The sequence below is a fragment of the Saimiri boliviensis genome, chromosome 12, assembly GCF_048565385.1.
Source record: "Saimiri boliviensis isolate mSaiBol1 chromosome 12, mSaiBol1.pri, whole genome shotgun sequence".
NCBI classification, from domain to species: domain Eukaryota; kingdom Metazoa; phylum Chordata; class Mammalia; order Primates; family Cebidae; genus Saimiri; species Saimiri boliviensis.
The window spans coordinates 103,091,460-103,112,310 of record NC_133460.1 but is presented as its reverse complement, the minus strand read 5'-3'; the positions used below and the strand labels follow the sequence as shown (position 1 = coordinate 103,112,310).

At 37.7% G+C, this 20,851-nt stretch overlaps 1 protein-coding gene across 2 annotated transcripts in view; it reads left to right on the top strand.

Moving 5' to 3' along the window:
- The window catches only part of CACUL1 (CDK2 associated cullin domain 1), a 71,292-nt gene that overhangs the window by 6,817 nt on the left and 43,624 nt on the right, over positions 1-20,851 (top strand). For both annotated transcript variants that reach the window (XM_010332502.3, XM_003922154.4), the window contains exons 2-3: positions 13,836-13,962; positions 14,829-14,931. In XM_010332502.3, the coding sequence (XP_010330804.2) occupies positions 13,836-13,962; positions 14,829-14,931 (230 nt within the window). The remainder of the gene's footprint in view (positions 1-13,835; positions 13,963-14,828; positions 14,932-20,851) is intronic.

Below are 20,851 nucleotides of genomic sequence, written 5' to 3'. Positions count from 1 at the left end.
TAATTGTGTTGGCACTATTTGTTGAAAAGACTATCCTTTTCTTACTGAGTTACTTTGGCAACTTTGTCAAAAATAACTGACCATGTATGTATGGGTATCAGTTCTGTTTCATTAACCCTTATTTAGCCCATTGTATTTAGGATTGTTGCATATCTTTTTGATGAATTGACTGTTTATTATGATGGAATGTCTGTTTTTATCCTTAGTAATATTCCTTACTCTAAAGAGTACTTTTACTGGTAGGCGTTCCAGGTTTTTTAAGGAGTATTGTTTGCATAGTATGTCTTTTTACCATTATTTTTAATTTATTTGTGTGAAGTACATTTCTTGTAGACAGCATATGGTTGGATCTTGCCTTTTTAAAATCCGTTCTGACAAACTCTGCTACCATTGTGTTTAATGTAGTTACCAGTATGGTAGGGTTTAAATCATACTGTCTTGCACTTTGTTTACTCTTTGTCCATCTGTTGTTTAAAAAATGTTCCTCTTCTCATGTCTTTTTGTTTTTTTGAGACGGAGTCTTGCTCTGTCACCCAGGCTGGAGTGCAATGCAGCCTCCGTCTCCCAGGTACAAGCGATTCTCCTGCCTCAGCCTCCTGAATAGCTGATATTACAGGCACGTGCCACTGTTCCCAGCTAATTTTTGTATTTTTAGTAGAGAAGGGGTTTCACTATGTTGCCTAATCTGGTCTTGAACTCCTGACCTCAGGTGATCCAGCTGCCTTGGCCTCCCAAAGTGCTGGGATTACAGGTGTGGCCCACTGCACCTGGCCCTTTTTGGTTATAATTTTGATTCAGTTTTGTTTCCAGTTTGGCTTATTAGCGTCGTCGTTTTGCTCTTTTGGGTTACTCTAGGATTTATGATTATGAAAGTTTCATTTCTAACAGTCTACCTTCAAATAGTATTAGACTACTTTACTTATAAAAATCTAATAGCAGTACACTTCCATTTATCCCCTCCTGTCCTTTATGCTATTGTTGTACATTTTACTTTAATGTATATCATAATCCCCCAAATACATTGTCATTAATTTTGCTCAAAACAGTCATTTATCTATTTTTAAAAGTTGGGATGAGCCATATGTGGTGGCTCACGCCTGTAATCCCAGCACTTTGGGAGACCAAGGTGGGTGAATCACGAGGTCAGGAGTTCGAGACCAACCTGGCCAATGTGGTGAAATCCCGTCTGTACTAAAAATAGAAAAATTAGCCGGATGTAGTGGTGCGTGCCTGTAATCCCAGCTACTCAGAAGGGTGAGGCAGGAGAATCGCCTGAATGTGGGAGGTGGAAGTTGCAGTGAGTTGAGATCTCACCATTGCACTTCAGCCTGGGCAACATGGTGAGAATCTGTCCCACCCCTCAAAAAAAAGTTGGAATGAAATTTATGTTACACACAATTAACTGTTGTAAAGTGAATAATTTAGTGACATTTAGTACATGCCCAGTGTTGTGCAAGTACCTCTCTCTAGTTCCAAATCATTTTCATCAACCCAAAATAACATTCCAGACTCATTAAGCAACTAGTCCCGATTCCTCACTGGCATCTACCAATTTGCTTTCTGTCTTTATGGGTTTACCTATTCCAGATCGTTCCTATGGAATCATGCTGAGATTTCTTTGAAATAATAACAAACTGGAATAAAGTATTTTGTATTTACTCAGTTAGTTTCCATTTCTGTCCCTCTTCTTTCCTTTGTGTAGATGGAAGTTTCCATCTCTTATTTTTCTTCCGTCTTTAGAACCTCCCTTAATATTTCTTATAATGTAGTTCTGTTGATCTTCAATTTATTCTGCTTCTGTTTGTCCGCAGAGGTCTATTTTATTTTCACTTTCTAAGGATATTTGCTGGATATATAATTCTAAATATACAGCCTTTTTTTCCCCCTTCTATAAACACTTTAAAGATATATCTTTCCATTGTCTTCTGACCTGCATTGCTTCTTTTTTTTTGGAGATGGAGTTTTGCTCTTGTTGCCCATACTGGAGAGCAATGGCGTGATCTTGGTTCACTAAAACCTCCACCTCCCAGGTTTAAGCGATTCTCCTGCCTCAGCCTCCCGAATAGCTGGGACTACAGGCACGTGCCACCGCGGCTAGCTAATTTTTTTTGTTTTTAGTAGAGATAGGGTTTCACTATTTTGGCCAGGCTGGTCTCAGAACTCCTGACCTCAGCCTCTCAGAGTGCTGGGATTACACTTTGGGCGTGAGCCACTGTGCCCGGCCTTATTGTTTCTTTAATAAATGTCTGTATAGTCTTATCTTTGTTTCTCTTTATATAATATGTCCCTTTTTTTTCTGGGTACTTTTAAAATTTTTACTTTAGTTTTCATCAGTTTTTCATGTTCTTTTTTGGTATTTATTGACTTTCTTGGATTTGTGGGGTTTTAGAATTTGTCAGATTTGGAAAATTATTATTTTTTGTCAGAATCCCCCTGCCACTAGTTACAATTATATCACTTGTTATTGCACCATGAGTTACTGAGGCTCTGTTCATTTTCTTAAAAAGGTTTTTTTTCCCTCTCTGCTTTAGTTTGGATAAATTTTAATGCTATGTCTTCACACGCACTAATCTTTTCTTTTTCAGTATATAATCTACTGTTAATCCTGTTCTTTTTAATGCAGGCTGACATTGAGTCCAGGTTTCAATTAACAACCAGACTGTTAGAACTGTAACCAGCTTCTTGAGGTAGTATAGTGAATAAAGAATCTTTACTAAGTGCGTTCCTTTTAATGACTCGTCTCATCTAAGGTTCTTTCTTGATTATTCAGCACCCTCAGAATCCATTCCTACATATATTCCCAGGTTTTTGCCAGTATAATGTATTAAAATCTTACAGTTCTTTTGGAATGTAAGCTGTCTCCTATTTGTTTAGATTTGGTACTTGTTCCCCTGGGAAATCTGGTTCTAGTGAGAGATCTAGAGGCAGTGAGGTCTGCTTAGAGAGAATCTCTTTTTTTGTGAGGTTTCAGGTAGTATCATGGCAGAGTCTTCAATCAAGTAAAGTTAGTTTCATGTTTGGGAGGTGGGGTGTGTAGGCAGGGTTTCATGAGGTCAGGGTTTTCAGAGTGATCATACTTTACCAAACTGTCCCCATTGTGCTGGGATTACAGAGGTGAGCCACTGTGTCCAGCCGAACTTCAGGATCCTATTGGGGATCTTGTCTTGCTATTTTTTGACATGTATCATATAAAATGATGTTGATGAAACTGTAAGAGAAAGCTATTTTAATGTTTACATAAGGCCCAGTCCCAAATCTCTAAAGAAAATACTGTTTACTTACTGTAAACTATAACCGTATAAACCGTAGACCATATGTATTCACATTATAAACTGTTAAACACTATATAAAAGTTGTTTGTTGATATCCTTTTATGGTATGTCTGGACAGGGCAAACTGCCTTTCCATTTTTCTTCCTGCTTTTGTGGACATTTGGCTATTAACCTCTATAGATAAAGTTGAATAGATCTATATAATATGCAGTTGCAGGTATGCTAATTCATCATCTGAATGGTATTTTACTCAAGTGTTTATTGTATGCCAAAGTAATATTTTAGCCTCTGATAACGAAGAGACACAGTTTAATGTGGGAGATGATGGAAAGACAGATAATTATGATACATTATGATTAAATGCTATAGTAAGGTTATGTATTTGGTAGCATTGAGGAAAGAGTCTTTATAAAAATGAATAGAAGTTTGCCAGGAGAAAAGGGGGTTGGGAGGGGAAGCTGGACTGGAAGAGATTTGCTTGCAGAGGGGCAGCCTGTGCCAAAGACCCAGAATTGAAATTATTTTTGGAACACAGAGTGTGAGGAGAGAGTGGCACACATTTATAAATTAAACATGGACAGAGAGAAAAAGCTAGGTAGTGAAGGACTCACCATGTTAGAGGAAGGATTTTATTCTGTAGAAATGGGAGAAAAGTTTTAAGGGTGCCAACTTGGTAAAATTTGTCTTAGTGTGTTAATTCAGAGCGGCGAGAGAATGGAGGCCTAGAGGCTAGTTAGGGTGTTAGAATTTCTGTAGTCTAGACAAGAGATGAAGACTTGAACAAATAAAACTTTGGAAGACAGTAGGTTTCAATTTTGGAGATATTTAGGGCCTAGAATCTGCAAAATTTGGGGGGTGAAGAAAGGAAGCTGAAGAGTCAAGATTGCTGGTTTGGATGATGGGTAGCTGTCAGTGCCTTTGACCCAGATGTGGAAGGAGTAAAGGTATGAAGTGAGGGTGTGTGTGTGTGTGTGTGTGTGTGTCTGTCTGTCTGTCTGTCTGTCTGTCTGTCTCTTTTAAGGTATCTGTGGCACAGTCAGGTAGATCCAGAGGCAGTTGGTAAATTCTGAGTTTGCACATTTCCTATGCCTTAGATTAGGCGTCCCCAGACTTTTTACACAGGGGGCCAGTTCACTGTCCCTCAGACCGTTGGAGGGCCGCCACATACTGTGCTCCTTTTACTGACCACCAGTGAAAGAGGTGCCCCTTCCTGAAGTGCGGCGCCAGATAAATGGCCTCAGGGGGCTGCATGCGTCCTGTGGTTTGGAGACGCCTGCCTTAGATATTGGAGATCCTGAAACAGAAATTTAATTTCAATAGATTTTGTTTTTCCATTTCTGAGGATTTGAGATACACCAAACTCTTTGTATGTGAAAAACAAAAACAATACTTTGCTCTTATTAAAACAATGCAGGTTTATAATTTAAAAACTCAAATTATGTGAAAAGACACATAATGAAAATCAGTGGTTCCATTCTCCACCCCCTTCTGTTCCTGGACCTGTTTCCCAGAGTAAGTCGTTTGATTACGATTCATGTAGCTGTTTCTTCTTGCATTAGCCATATATTTCAATGTGCTGATATTGTTACTGCCTAATTATTTTTATATTATCTATTGACTTACAGGACTTAATTCTCTTATACTTCTAACATAACCTTACCTTTCCAGTTCTTTTACTCTCATAATTAAAAAAAAATTATTTTTTTATTTGAGACAGAGTCTCTCTCTGTTGCCTGGGCTGGAGTGCAATGGCACCATCTTGGCTCACCGCAACCTCTGCCTCCCAGGTTCAAGCAATCCTCCCACCTCAGCCTCCCGAGTAGCTGGGATTACAGGCGCATGCCACCACACTGGCTAATTTTTTTTTTTTTAATTTTTTTTTATTTTTAGTAGAGACCGGGTTTCACCATGTTTGCCAGGCTGGTCTTGAACTCCTGACCTCAGGTGATCCACCCACCTCTGCCTCCCAAAGTGCTGGGTTCACAGACATGAGCTACCACGCCTGGACAAATTTACTCTTAAACTTTTCAACAGCTTCATTAGATTCACCATGTACCTGTCACTGGTGTTTTTGAAATGCTCAAACAAATCAGTCTTTGTTTTGGTCTGTTGGTGAAGCTGTTAGTCCTCTTGTTTCTGTTTATTGCTTAGGGCGAGGCATAGTTGCCACTCAGAGACTTCCCAGATACTTGGAATGATTGCTGCTTTGTCTTCCTTTCTGTTGATGAATTTCTGAGTATCTGTATAGAGCTTATCTTCTAGTCCTTCCCTGAGAAAGAGTGTGTGGATAAAGTTTCAGGTTTTGTCATATCTAAAAATACTACTTTCACACTTGATTGATAGTTTGGCTATAGAATTCTTAATGGAAAATAACTTTTCCTTGACTTTTTTAAAGTATTGCTTCATTAACTGTAGGCACGTGTATTCCAGTGGAGAAGTCAGTTGCCATTTTAATTCTTGTTTTTTTGGTATGTGACGTTATTTTCCGCTTGAGAAAATTTCTGGGAATTTTTTTATATTAATGTGTTAATATTTCTCTCCCTTTACATCTGTTTTCTCTGGAAATATTGGTAGTCACATGTTGAATTTTCCGTTTTGGTCTTCTGAGTTGGTTAACCACATTGTATTGCATCCCTTTTCTCATAAAGCTCTGGGAGAATTCCTTGATGTTGTATTTTTAACACTGTTTTTAAATTTTAAGAGCACTTGGATTGCTTCTTTTTATGAGTGTTTTTAATTTTTATCTTACCTCTTTGAAGATAGTAATTATAGTGTTTAAACAAGTTATATTCTCTGGATTATCTTTGTTTTTAGCTTTTCAAATTTTGTTTTGATCTCTATTGTCCATGACTTCTTACAGATCTTTGGTGATTCTTAGTTGTCTATCCCTATTTAAAAGTGAAAAAAGATAATTGCTAGTTCTGTGTTTATAATAGGCCTTGTCAGGTTTAAGTATTGGGCTTCATGTTAGGCTGATTGAATGTAGAGCTGCTATTTTGTTGAGCAACTGCCAAATATTAGTATGTGAATGTCTTTTCTCTGAGGCTATTCCGTTTCTCTAGAGAAGGATCTTCCATTCTGAGAGAATGGCAGAGTGGATAGGTGGAGGGGGAAGTAAAGCACATTTTTCCTGGCTGATAGCATTCTGGAATTAAAGGAGTGGGGCTAGATGTTACAGCATTTCTTATGCTGACTCTGCTTAATCTGCCAGTTCTGTGCTTCACACTCCCTCATAGTCCTGCCCTGTGTGTTTCTAGGTCTCAGAGTCCTAAGGCTTTGTCTCTCTTTTTCCACAAATAATCTTTCTCTTTTCTTTTTACTGTTTAGTCTGCAGACCTTACTACACCATCTCCCACCTGTTTCCAAATATGCCTCTTCATAGTATTCTGTTCTCAAGTCCTGAACTTCTCAGGGGCCTACAGGGCAAGATTGGTTTACTTACAGTTGATATCCACGTCAGCACCTGCCTCATGCTACTGCTTCAAGGTTCAGACTTTACTGGGCTTAATGCCGAGGAGAGATTGACTTGTTTAAATCTTGGAAGACACCCACCACGGAATTTTAAAAGTGTGGTAGACCTGCAATTAGCATAGTTTACACCTATGTAATCTCAGTTGAGCGAATACTTTTCTGTTTTAAATTTTGAGTACTTTGAATTTTATGAGAGTTTGGATTCAGTGGAGTTGAAAACAAAATGGATGTCTTGATAGCTCTTGAACTTCTCACTATATGTATGTATGTCATAACATGTCCATTTGAGGAACTGTGTCACAGGTTCCTGTGTGATGTTGTAATGATAGAGCAGTGTTGTACAGTAACACTTCTATAGGAACGTAGCTTTCAATCTGTGGGTGGGCCACTGTAGCTCGGTTATTTATTTATTTATTAAAGATAGTAGTGATGAAGGAAGTTTCTCCTGTTTTATTACATTTCTCTAATTGAAAAATGTGTAGATTTCTAAGCAGTAAAACAGTAACATGTGTTTGCTCTACAAGTTTTACAGTGTTTTGAGGGAAGAGGCTCTTCATTTGCAGCAAGGCAAAGCAGGTTTTATATAGTTGGTGTGTTACAGAGCTTATCTGGACCAAACAAAATGTGGTCTTGTTATAGGGTGGGGAGCACAGAACCCTTAAATAGTGTGTTAATGAGAACTTACATAAAATAAAAATAAGACATCAGTGTCATCTGGTTGTTTACATGAATGTAACGTATGCTGAGGAATGGCTAACTCATGATCACAGTAGACATTTAAATTGTGCATAGTGTTTGAATTGAATTATGCAAACCATAAACCCTAAAACTTAGAAAGTGCCCCAACAAATACCTAAAGCACGCAACTTTTAAAAGGCTTTAACCTACTTTAGAAACAGTTGTTGCCCTCTTGTACTGGCAAATCAGAATATACCTGAGTAGACAGTACAGGTTTGTTTTTCCTCCTAATAAGGAAAAGGATATTTAAAGTACAGTTATGCTTTGCTTAACAACGTGGATACATTCTGAGAATTGTTTTGTTAGGTGATTTTGTATACTGTGGGAACATTATAGGATGTGCTTACACGAACCTAGATGGAATAGCCCACTACACACTTAGGCTATATAGGATATAGCCTATTGCTTTTAGGCTAAAAACCTGTATAACATGTACAGCATGCTACTGTACTGAATACTGTATGCAACTGTTACATAATGGTATTTATATGATTAAACATAGAAAAGGTACAGTAAAAATACTATATAAAAGATTTTTAAAAATGGTGCACTTCTATAGGGCACCTATCATGATTGGAGCTTGCAGGACTGGGAGTTGTATGAATGAGGGGCATGAGTGAATGTGAAAGCCTTTCTGTATATTGCTCTAGACATTATAAACACTGTACACTTAGGCTACACTAAATTTATTTAAAAGTTTCTTCCAGGAGATGCTGCAGCTCATGTCTGTAATCACAGCACTTTGGGAGGCCAAGGCAGGCAGATCACTTGAGCCCAGGAGTTTGAGACCAACCTGGGCAACATGGCAAAACGCCATCTCTACAAAAAAACAAACAACAACAACAAAAACAAATTAGCTGGGTATGATGGCACAGGTGTGTAGTCCCAGCTACTCTGGAGGTTGAGTTGGGAGGATCATTTGAGCCCCAGAGGCAGAGGTTGCAGTGAGCTGAGACTGCGCCACTGTACTCCAGCCTGGGCGACAGAGTGAGAGACCCTTTCTCAAAAAAAATTCTGAAATAATAAATAAATCTTAGCTCCCTGTAACTTTTTTACTTTATAAACTTTCTAAGTTTTAAAAAACTTTTTGGCTCCCCTGGAATAACACTTAGCTTAAAACATAAACACATTGTACAACTATACAAAGATATTTTCTTCTTTGGATAAAGAAAGCTTTTTTCTGTTTAAAAAATTTTCTGTATGGTTTTTACTTCTTATACTTGTTGTGACCATTCCTCTTTTTTATCCACAAGGGCTTCCCTCCCATTCCTCAGGTTGTGTTCTTGGCCTTCAGCTGCTCTAAGTCCAACACTTGAAAGAGTTCAGTCGTTCCTTGTGCTGGAGGGAGCAGAACATTTTGCTGAAACATTGAACCAGATTTACTAGATTGTTATTGACAGATGAGCACACTCTGGTGACCAAAAGTCGTAATTTTTATTTTAGATAGTATACATTAACTAGCTTGGGTTAAATAGGTAACAAAGGGCTCTTTTCTCCTTGTCCATTCTAATTATCTAGTTACAATTAGTTATAGTTAATCTAAAAAGTCATTATATTTTAGACATAATTTAGCCTTTTAAACTTGGCTTAATTATTTTATAATTGCCATTACTATATTCTTAAAGAGTCTATTCTAAATGAAGGTGGCTTTTTTTGGTGGGGAGAAAGGATATGAAAGAGTCGAATTTTAGTGATTCTTGGGTAGGAAGACAGTTCCTAGCTACCCTTTTAACATTTTGATGGATTCACACCTTTGACTCTCCAAGTTGTTGAGAACAGACAAACCATGTATTAGCAATTGAGAAAAGAGGAACACTTAAGTGACCCCTGGCTGTCCTGAGCTGCTGAAGCATTAGAGTGATTTTCTTATTTAACAGGCATAAGAAGGGCTTGTTAAACAGCTTCCTGAGTTCCACCTACCCCTAGAATTTCTGATTCTGCAGGTCTGTGTTGGGGCCTGACAGTTTGCATTTGCAGCAAGTTTCCAGGTGATGCAGATGCTGCTCTGGATCTCACACTTTTGAAGCACTGATGGAAAGTAATGATCAGTCTCTGCAGTAGACCAAGTATGAATTAATAATGCTTACTATAACTTCTGAACTTATTCTTCCCTTATAAGGCAAACCAACAGAAAACCTTAAAAGGGTTATAAGTAGGGCTAACCTGGTTTGCTTTAGCCTGTGTGAAATCAAATGTGATTTAAGCTTTAATTCCAAAACAGCTAATAAGTAGTATGTCTTGCGCTGTTTTTCTGTTCAGCATTTATGTTGACTCACTAAGCTAATTCACTTTACAGATGTTATTGAGTACCTGCCATGTGTCATGTACTGTTTAGAGTCGGGGCTGTAGCAGTGAATTCCTTTTCCAAGGGGCTTACCTCTAGTTTGAGGGAGATTGACAATAAACAAATAAATAATATGTCAAGTTACTTGGATTAAAAAAGTGTAAGAATTGAACATATTTATTCCTGCCTGGTATGAATTAAACACCTTTAATGGTTTCCTGTTTATCAGCAACCCAAGAATATTTCCTGAATGAAGATTCCAGCTATTCCATGTGTTTTAGACTTTCATTTTATCTTAGTAAAGGTCAAATTACTTTCTTAGTGGGATTTAGACTGTGTGAGCTTGTTATCTTATAAATACGTGTTTCTAGGTTTTAAGCCTTGTGGCATGATGTTTTTACATTTTTTTAATAAGTGTTTTTGAACTTCACTGTCTCTAGAGGGCACACACATTCTTCTGTTTAGTAAAGCCCTCACCACTTTTCTTACTGTCCCACCAGGCCTGCTTTACTTGTTTATGTTACTAACATAGCTTTTGTAGGTATTTGTGCCTGTAGTGACTTATTTAAATAGCTTAAAAAGTAGTTCATTATTTTCAAGCGGAAAATCTAACCTAGGTGAAATTTAGTAATTTAATGGTAACTTAATTTTGTTTACGTTTCATACTTTAATTTTGGCTCTTACTTGCTGATACTGCACCTTATATACAGAAAAGGGATTTAGTTAATTATCTAAAAAGTAAAATTCAAGGAATTCTGTAGCTCATTGGAAGTCTGTATATACCCTTTAGCCGCATATAATATACATTGAAAAGATGGTACAGTACACTGGCACAGCTACATTATCCTGGTGGTGGAATTATGAGTGAGTTTTATTTTCTCCTTTTGCTTATGTATTTTGTAATGCAGGCTTAATAGTGAACTACAGAAATCAAGAAATAAGAAGTTGAAAAGTGTTGTCTAAATAGGCAGCTCTGCAGATCTAAGATCCTGTCATGCTGCTCTGATCTTAGCACGCCAGGATCCCAGTTTAAAGTCGTAAGTCAGCTATCTTCTACATGTAGCATGAATTTTGGCTATTTCTTTTGTGTTTTGTTTCGTTTTTGAGATAGTCTTGCATTAATGCCCACCCTGGAGTATAGGGGTGTGAACATGGCTCACTGTGACCTTGACCTTTGGGCTTGAAAGAGCCTCCTGCCTCAGCCTCCTTAGTAGCTGAGACCAGAGGCTTATGTCACCACGCTTGGCTAATTTTTATTTTATTTTTTAAATTAAATTTTGTAGAGATGAGGTCTCACTATGTTGCCCAGTATAGCTTCGAACTTCTGGGCTCAGGCGATGCTCTTGCCTTGGCCTCCCAAAGTGCTGGCATTACAGGCGTGAGCCACCGTGCCTGGCCTGCTCTTTCTTTTGGTCAGTGTAAACTTTTCTGTGGGCAAAGTTGAAAGTGATTACCTATCTCTAGCAGGAGGATCTAGTTTTTAAGTTGAGGATTACATACACACTCTGAGGCTGTATGTGTCAAGTGTTAAACTGAACAAATAGCTAGTGGTTTTTGTTTTTTAAACCAAGGATTGGGTTGAGATAAGCAAGTAAACTCTCAACTTTTGGGGTAGAGAGGTATTTGATGTGGTTTAGGTGGTACACTGATAAGGGATTCCATTACTCAGAATCATATAGTGAGGATGTTACTTCTTTTTCAGTTTTCTTTGAATCCTAAGGATTTCATAAGTACAAAGGTCATATTCTGGAGCTAGTGTGTAACACTTTTGAGTATCAAGTGCAAGAAGGTGACTCTGGGAAGCAGCTCTCTAGGGAGACGGGGAAGTGAGACAGGGAAGGTAAGGATGCCAGTAAGGTAAAGTCACCACTGTAGGCATTTGGAGCTTAGTACCAGTGGGGAGCTCTGGGAGGCAGTGTAGCACATGTGCCTTAGAGTCATCTCACCCAAAAGGAGAGGGAGCTACTGAGGTAATGACACTGAATCCTCAATAGTGATTGGTTGAAGGCTGCTCTGTGGTTGTTAATTCTCCCACAATTTCTTACCTGCTGCTCCTACAAGCAGAACAAGCTCTGGCAGCTGGACAGAACACTGAGGCAAGAGTTTTAGGGTGTAGATGGGGTAAATGGGTGGGGCACCAACAGTATTTACTATGCCCCCTGGACAGCTAAGCTTTTCATGCAGTCCTCCTCATTTTAATAAACGACAACTCCATCCTTTGGTGCTCAAGCCAAAAACTTTGGAGCCACTCTTTACCTTTCTTTCACATCTCACATTTAATCTATCCGCAAATCTTGTTGACTTTACTTTTAAAATATCTTCAAAATCTGACCTTTCCTTATTGTTCTCAGTGCCATCATCTGGCCCAACCCACTATCATCTCACAGCCTCTGAACTTAGTTTACTCTCAGCGCAACTACTGGAATGATCTATATAAAATCTAAGCCAGATCATGTCATTCCTCTGCTCAAAACCCTCCAGAGAGGCCTGCATCTTAGAGTAAAAGTCAGTCTTTGCAATGGCCCATAAGAACCTACGTGATCTGGCCTCTTCCTGCTGTGTGTTTGTGCACATGCATGTAAAACTCTTTTTTTCTTTAGCTTTACATTAGTCAAAACACTCCTTTACTCTGTATTCCCTTCAGTGTAGGTTATGTGATTCATTTGTAATTAGGTTTATTTGCTGTGTTTTACATTCTGTCTTTACCACTACAGCCTTGTTGATTTTTTTAGAATTAAAATTTACATAGTAATTTGATACACAGTTCTGTTGATTTTGACAAATGCTTGAAGTAGTGTATCCCTCACCACAGTTCCATGGAAAACAGTTAATTGCCCTGAAAATTCCCCCATGCTACTGTTTTATAGATAGTCCCTCTCCCTACCTTCTAGCCCTTGGCGACCACTGATCTGTTTTCCTCCCTATACTTTTGCCTTTCTTATTGTCATGTAAGGGGGACTCTTAGAATGTGTAGCCCTTTGGGTCTGGCTTCTTTCACTTAGCAAAATGCATTTAAGATTATGCCTTGTTGTTTTGTGAACATTCCTCGTCGTTCATTCCTCAAACGTCCTTTAAAATAGAATTAAATAGCAGAAGTGAATCGATTTAAAGAAAGTATTGAACAAAAATGATATAGGTTGTACATAGAACAAAATCTTGAACCTGGATGACTAAGGTGTAGTTCGTGGGGAAATCACTTAACCACTCTGCTTCCTAGTCTGGTAAAATAAACAGTAAAATACCTGGTCTAGTTGTTGTTAGTCCTGAGGTAACTGTGGTTCATGACACAGAACATAGGTAGGTTCTTCTGGTAGCTCTTTTTTTAATATTAGAATTTCATTGCTGTGAAGCAACTGTGGATTTCAAAGCTATTAGGATCTGCTGTACAAATGCTTTGTGAAACCTGTAGTGTGGGACAAAGAGCCTGTCAGTAGGGATGAAGTAAGCCTCGGTTCATTGATTTCTTTTCTGTTGGGCTTATTCAGTTTAAGATAGTAGCAGCCTGAGTTGGAGCTGTGGTAATGTTGGAGAGGTGCTTGGTGGTATTGTAAACCTTAACAAGTTTTCCAGCAACCTCTTTGTGACTGCAGCATTTGGACCTTAATCCTTATAGTCCTGTCCTTAGGTACATTTTCTCAAGGATGTCTACTAAGATTAATTGTTGGTGTTCACAGTTTCTCCGAATTTTCATCTGGTTCATTGATAGGCCATTTTGTTACATAATTGCCAGTGTGTATTTGAGGGTCAGAGCATATTTGAGACTGCTCCACTGATGACGGAAGCTTACAGGAGACCCAGAAGGAAACCAGTGATGATTGCTTGTTGAGTTGTTATTTTTAAAGATAGACAGGTTCATACTAATTCCTCTTAAAGTCACGATTAGTGGCTGTTTAGCATCCTTGACCTGTTTGCTTTTTTTGTTTTTAATTGAAATAGGATAGTTAGGTGATAGAGTGTCAGTGTAAGATCAGAAGAGTGAGTGAAGGGAATTTGAGAGCGCATAATGGCTGTGATTTGTGTTTCTTCCATATGTGGCAGATAGTAATATTTATTTTACCTTTTACTTTTAGTAATGAATGTTATAACTATTGAAGATTATAAGAGCACATACTGGCCAAAATTGGATGGTGCCATAGATCAGCTTTTAACTCAGAGTCCTGGTGACTATATCCCCATATCCTATGAACAGATATACAGGTAAGTCAAGATTTAATTTGCTTGGGTTTGAAAGGGTTTACCGAGGTTCAGGGCACTTGAATTATGCGGCACAAAAACATGTAATATATGATACATAAGATGAGGCTCTGTAAGTGTCTTATATATTCCACACTTATGGATTGGAGGATTTTGTTTATACTTTTTGATTCAAAAGTGGGTTTCAAGTCATGACAGAGTAAGCCTGCCGTCTCCACCATACGTAATGCAAAAGTCAGCAATAAAAGCAAAAATGACTGGTATTTTTTGTCTCAAAGGGAGACCTTAAGTAATCTGTTGATGTTTATTGACACACAATTCTAATACTCTTTGGTTATTTTGTTTCCCAGCTCCTGGTAAATGGAAACAGCAAATTAGGAACTGAGGTGGGATATGAGATCAGCACAGTGGAATGAGGAAGTGACAACTATGTTGTTCCACATAGCTGATGTACAAAGAGGTTGTATTGCAAACACTTCCATGAGTTAGAAACTTTCTCTCTGCTGATTACCAATCACTCTCTTTTCCTTATTTTGACATTGATTTAAAGAGAGAGAGAGAGAACCTGGTTTATAAATAGTTTTCATATTCAGACCTTAGATTCTCATCCAATATTAGATTATCTAGTACTGATTAAATGTGTAATACACTACTCAGAAGAGCATATTTACAGTGGTTAATACTATTCCATCTGAACACTGATGGGGGAGGATGAGTTTTTTATTTAAAAGTTGTCATTGGTTACTTTCTGAAGGTATGAATTAATTATTGGATCAATGGCTATATATCAGAAGTGTACTTTAACCTTGGACTGAGCTAAGTGCTTTGTGATTAACTTGGTTTGTGGGGGGGTTTTGTTTGTTTTACAGTTGTGTGTATAAATGTGTATGCCAGCAGCACTCAGAACAGATGTATAGTGATCTGATTAAAAAGATAACTAATCACTTAGAGAGAGTCTCGAAGGAGCTGCAGGTAAGGAACTGATTGTATTGATTTTTGCTTCATTGGGTTTTCCTGACTGGTTGCAGTTTGTCTAATATACATTTTGGAAGCTTGTTAATTTGATTATGATATAACTTTATAATTGTTTTCTTGATGAATGTTGATTGATCGAGTCACATAATTTTTGGAATAGATTATTTGAAAAATTGGTATAAATTGTGGAAATTTTTGGATTAAATGTATTTCAGACCTTAGCTGATTCCATTGATTACCATGTCAACATTTATTTAAACTCTATTTTTTTCTGTCATTGTCAATATTTGGTGACTTTTGTGATACAAAAGTATGAGTATGTTTTAATTTTTTTTTTGGAACTCATCATCTTCGAAGAGGAGTTTGCCTGCTGATTCACAGTACCGTCCAATATAAAGAACTGAAGTAAACACTTTATTGATAAACCTCCTGTAAATAGGCATCATCCCAGCTCTAAAGTCTGGGGCAGGTTGCAGAAAATCTTCTGTTTAAGGCTTAGCTTGATCTCCCTCCCCCCACTTCAGTAAACTTTCAGTGTTTGAAGGTCAAGTATTGTTAGGTTGTTGCAAAAGTAATTGCGGTTTTTGCCATTGAAGATAATGACAGAAACCGATTACTTTTGCACCAACCAAATAGTCTTTATCCCAGGGCTTGATCAGTTTGCTTATGGTGTAGAAGTAGAATGATGTCTAGAAGTCACTCAGCAATAGATGACCAGGGTCTGTACCACAATTAGGAAGTACCCCAGCAGTTTTGAAATAACCACAGTTTATAGCATATGCTGGGGTGTGGTTTGGGCTTGGATATTGTTTTTCACAACTTGTGGTCTGAGATAGCTTCGTCTTTTTTGTCTTTTTCCCCACAAACATTTGTACTAAGTAGCATTTTTTTTTCTTTTTCAAATGATAGAGCTGTGTTCTGTCATAGTCAAATATATTCTTTTCTTGTTAGTATAATTTTTTTTCTTCATCTTTTTGCTGCTCACTATAAAATCTTTATTCATTTAACTCATATATTCAGTGCCTAGGCATTGTGTATAAATTGTTGATGAAACCCTAGACCTATGCTTTATAGCTTTTGAATGATTTGCTTTCTAATTCTTCACTCCACCATCTACCTGAATTTTTACCTGAATCCAATTTATGGACTTCTGGTCTCACTGTGGACTCTGTCTACTTCTGCTGTTCACGTGCCATACCCTAGTCAGGGTCATCATCATTTCTCAAGTGTTTTACTGAAATGCTTATGTCAACTGCCTTACTTTATTGATGTACCTTAATTTATTTAACCAGTTTTTGATTGATGAATATTTAGGTTACTTCCAATCTTTGGCTGTTAATAGTCAGTCTTGTAATCAGTGTTGTTTAAGTTGTATCAAGTTGCACTCCCATCAGTTCTGTATATATCACAGTGTCTGTTTTCCTTTGCCTAATATAGCCTATTATGAAACCAAATAATTTTGTTTTATATTAATATAGGAATGATTCTTATTAATGATTAAAATATAAATCAGGGTGATACTTCTTTTGAAGTTAGTGTTGTTTTTATTTTATTTTTTGAGATGGGATCTCACTCTGTCTTCTGGGCTGGACTGCCATGGCACAATTTTGGCTTACTGCAGCTTTGACACCCCCCCGCCACCCCGGGCTCAGGTGATCCTCCCACCTCAGCCTCCCTAGCACCTGGCACTACAGGTGTGTGCCACCATGCCTGGCAAAGTTTTTGTGTTTTTTGCTTTAGAGATGGGGTTTTGCCATGTTGCTAAGGCTGGCCTCAAACTCCTGGACTCAAGCAGTCTGCCAGCCTTGGCCTCCCAAAGTGCTAGGATTTCAGGTGTGAGCCACTGTGCCCAGCCTGATGTTAGTATTTTTAAAAGGGGTAATATATGATGTAAAACCAGGGAATTTAGTTTGTTTTTAGAATCAATACATGTCCCACTTTGAGTTCAGCAGTATGGTTTTATGAAAAGTCTAGCTTCAAAATGATTCCTTTTATAAGATTATAATGTTAGTAACCATTATTAAACAGGGGAGTGGTTTAAAACATGGGGATTTGGGTCTGTGTTTTCAGCTCTGCCACTCGGCAGTTGTGTGTTTGCCTCTTTATGAAACATGCTAATCTATATCATCTTATACATTTTCTTGACATTAAAATGAAGTAAATTTACTAAAATATCTAGTTCCTTCACACTAAGGTGGAAGGTATTTTCTCAACATTAAAATAAAGTAGATTTACTAAAATATCTGTAGTTATTTACACTAAGGTGTTTTTTCTTCTGCTTCCTGACTGGCAAATGCTTCTTCATTTTTTTCTTAGGCTTAAATTCATTTGTGTCAGTCTGTGTAAAGCTTTCCTGGAACTCTTGCACTCCTCAAAACACAACAGAACAGAACAGACTATTGCCATTTCTTCTGTGGATCCATAGCATCTCAGTGATAAGAACTCTATTAGGGTAGTGATTGTGTTATTGTTTCTGCTTCCCTGTCTTACTACTTCACAGGCCCTCCCTTGAGGGGTAGGGACTCTGTCTTTGTCATTTTTATCCTAGTGTCTGCCATAGTTACAGCTCAGCAAATGTGTGTTGACTGAATGCCGAGTAACCAAATATGACATATATGAATGGAAAGAGTAGGATAATTAGCTTCATATGACCATTACTCCTATGCTGTTTAGATTTGTAGGCATTTTATTTATTGTTCAGTGTGATGTGTGTGGCCTAGTGTAAACTTTATTTTATAGAGACCTTCTGGCAGTTTTCATGGGGGACAGATCAAGAGTCTATGCCAGGCTTTATGAGCCAGAAACATTTTATTTGGATGGGCATTTTGTTGGCAGCTCTGGTTTTCATAATTAAATATTGTTGTTATAAACCTAAACAAGAGTGTGGGAGGAGTTGCATTTGGCAGATAATCAGAAATTTAGTGCTGGAGTTATTAAATCAATGATTTGGACCTACAGGGCGTCAGCTTCAGTCAAGGGCATCTTAAAATAGCTGTGGGTTTGTATAGTCAGAGGAACTTACTTATTTTTATCTGAAGGCATATCCTGTTGGGGAGATTGAAGAGTATATAAAATAATGTTCCCATATTCTCCAGTTATTTTTGGTGTTGACTTAAAAACTAGAGAACGCGGTTTTCAGAAATTTTAGATTAATTTGTTGAATGTAAATATTTTTTATGTGACAGCATAATCTAACTTGCTGCCTCTTTTTTTTTTTTATTTTTTAACATGTTTCTTTCATTTTGGAAATAATGACTTTTCCACTTCAGGAACTTTAAAAAGTTATTTTTGTTGTTGTTGTTGTTGTTATATTAATGAAACAACTAGCTAAATCCCCTTAGTATTTTCCTTACTATTTTATTTCACTGTATGTATATCTATACATTTTAACTTACTGCTGGATTGTTTGAAATTGTGACAGTATATTTTGCCTTAATTTTTTAAAACCATGCCTTTTGTCCTTATTAACTCCCCTCTTATTTATTTATTTATGAATGAATGAGACAGCGTCTCAGTCTGTTACCCAGACTGGAGTGCAGTGGTGTGATTCTGGCTTACTGTAGCCTTGACCTCCTGGGCTAATCTCTGGCCTCAGCCCCCTGAGTAGCTGGGACTACAGGTATGCACCACCATGCCTGGCTAATTTTTGTATTTCTTGTAGAGGTGGGGTTTTATCATGTTGCCAAGGCTGGTCTTGAACTTCTGGACTCAAGTGAACTTCCTGCCTTGGCCTCCCAAAGTGCTGGGATTACAGGCCTGGGCCATCACTCCCAGCTGTTTCTTCTTTAAATGTGATAATGAAATTCTGTTTATTTTTCTTTTTTCTGTATCTCCAGAACCTCAAAACATAAATTTTCAATTCTGGCACTTTCCTCTACTGGTGAATGGAAATAGATCACTTTAGAGAGTAAGTTGGTTTACCAATTCAGTAAATCATATTCTGAATAGTTTTGGAAAATTCTATGGAAATGTTTAGAAATGACCATACTTTTGGTTAGAGACCAGGACCGGGACCCTCAGACTAGGAGCTACAATTGCCTGTTGGATTTGGATTTCATCTTGTAGATACCTCATACTGAGGTCTAAATCTAAATTCCTCTTCATTTAAATTAGTTTCTTTCTGAGACTTGATATTTCATATTCGTCTGTGCTTTTTCTCTCTTACTTCTGGGTGCTAGTTAAGATTGGTGGAATACTATAATATCTCTTGCTTCTGTCCTCTTTCGTTCCCATTGTTATCTTTCTTTTCCATGTCACCATTGGCCCTTGCCTGCACTGGTATAATATTCTTTTAATTGATTTATCTTCCTGCAGTCTCTTCTTTTGGCTAAATAATCTAAAACCCTAATTTGATGGCCACACTTTCTTGTCCAAAAATCTAAGTACTGTTTACTGTTTTTCGTAACTAATCACAGCTGATATTTTGGTCAGTGTAAAAAAACTGAGTGGTTTTATTGGTTGCAGGTGTTTGTAAGTGAAAACCTGATGTATCTTATCCAAGTATGCAAGGTACTCTATTGGGTCTGGTGGTGAACATAAAATTGTTGACTAGATAGTGTGGACTACTCTGCCTGCTGAGAGTAATTACAAAAATTAGATCAAAGAACTAACAAAAAAAGTGAATTATCAAAGAGAAGAAAGAATCTCAGAGAGCAACCTAATGTTTGAGCTGTTTGTCTGCTGGGGTCACCCATTCATTCTGGAAAAGGAGGCTAATGAGCTGAGAAATTTAATAGAGCTTGGACACACTTGTGGGGGTGGGGTAATAACTTGGAGTATAAGGCCCATTAAACCTGAAATACCACATCCCAGGAGTAGCAAGAATAAAACAAATACAGACTAGCTTTCTTAGTTGCTAAAGCTTGATCCTTGATTGGATTAAGATGGTCTTGATTTGCCAGAGCCTCGATTAAGCTTACTAGCAGCAAAAGTAAATTCTGGAGAGATACCGTTATCCTAGGCATCAAATTGTTTCCATAGTATTTCATAAGCAGTGTCTGGCACTTAATCAGAAATAACTAGTCATAGTAGGATATGAGGCAATCATCAAACCAGGCGAAATTTTGAAGTACATTTTTAGGTAAGAATTGGGAGAATTCATCACCAGTAGTTTTTACTTCAAAGAAATAATAAAAAGAGTTTTTCAGACAGAAAGAAAATGTTCCCAGATGAAAACTTGAAGATTCAGGTAGGAATCAAGAAGAGAAAAGATAAATAAGCAAGTGTAGATCAATAATAATAGTAATGTCTTCGAGGGTATAAGTATAATCAAAACTCATGACAATAGTCTGTAAGTTTGAGGGGAATAAAGGTTTAAAGTGTTCTGAGGCCCTTGCATTGTCCAGGAAATGGCAAAGCACTACTTTATTTTAGAGTGTGATAAGACAATAATCCAGTATGTAGTTAAAAGAACATAGTTAGCAAGACATAGAGGGAGAAAATGGAGTAATTTTTTTTTTTTTTTTTTTGAGGAGGAGTTTAGCTCTTGTTACCCAGGCTGGAGTGTAATGGCGCGATCTCGGCTCACCGTAACCTCCGCCTCCTGGGTTCAGGCAATTCTCCTGCCTCAGCCTCCTGAGTAGTTGGGATTACAGGCACGCACCACCATGCCCAGCTAATTTTTTTGTATTTTTAGTAGAGACGGGGTTTCACCATGTTGACCAGGATGGTCTCGATCTCTTGACATCGCGATCTACCCACCTCGGCCTCCCAAAGTGCTGGGATTACAGGCGTGAGCCACCATGCCCGGCTCGAAAATGGAGTCATTTTAAAGTAAAGAAATCAAGAAAGGACTAAGTACAGAGAACAGATGAATAAATAGAAAAATAGTAGGATAGTAAACTTTAACATATCTATTATATGAAATGTTAAAGACCAAGTGCTGCATTAAAAACAGGTAAACAATTTCAGACTGGTA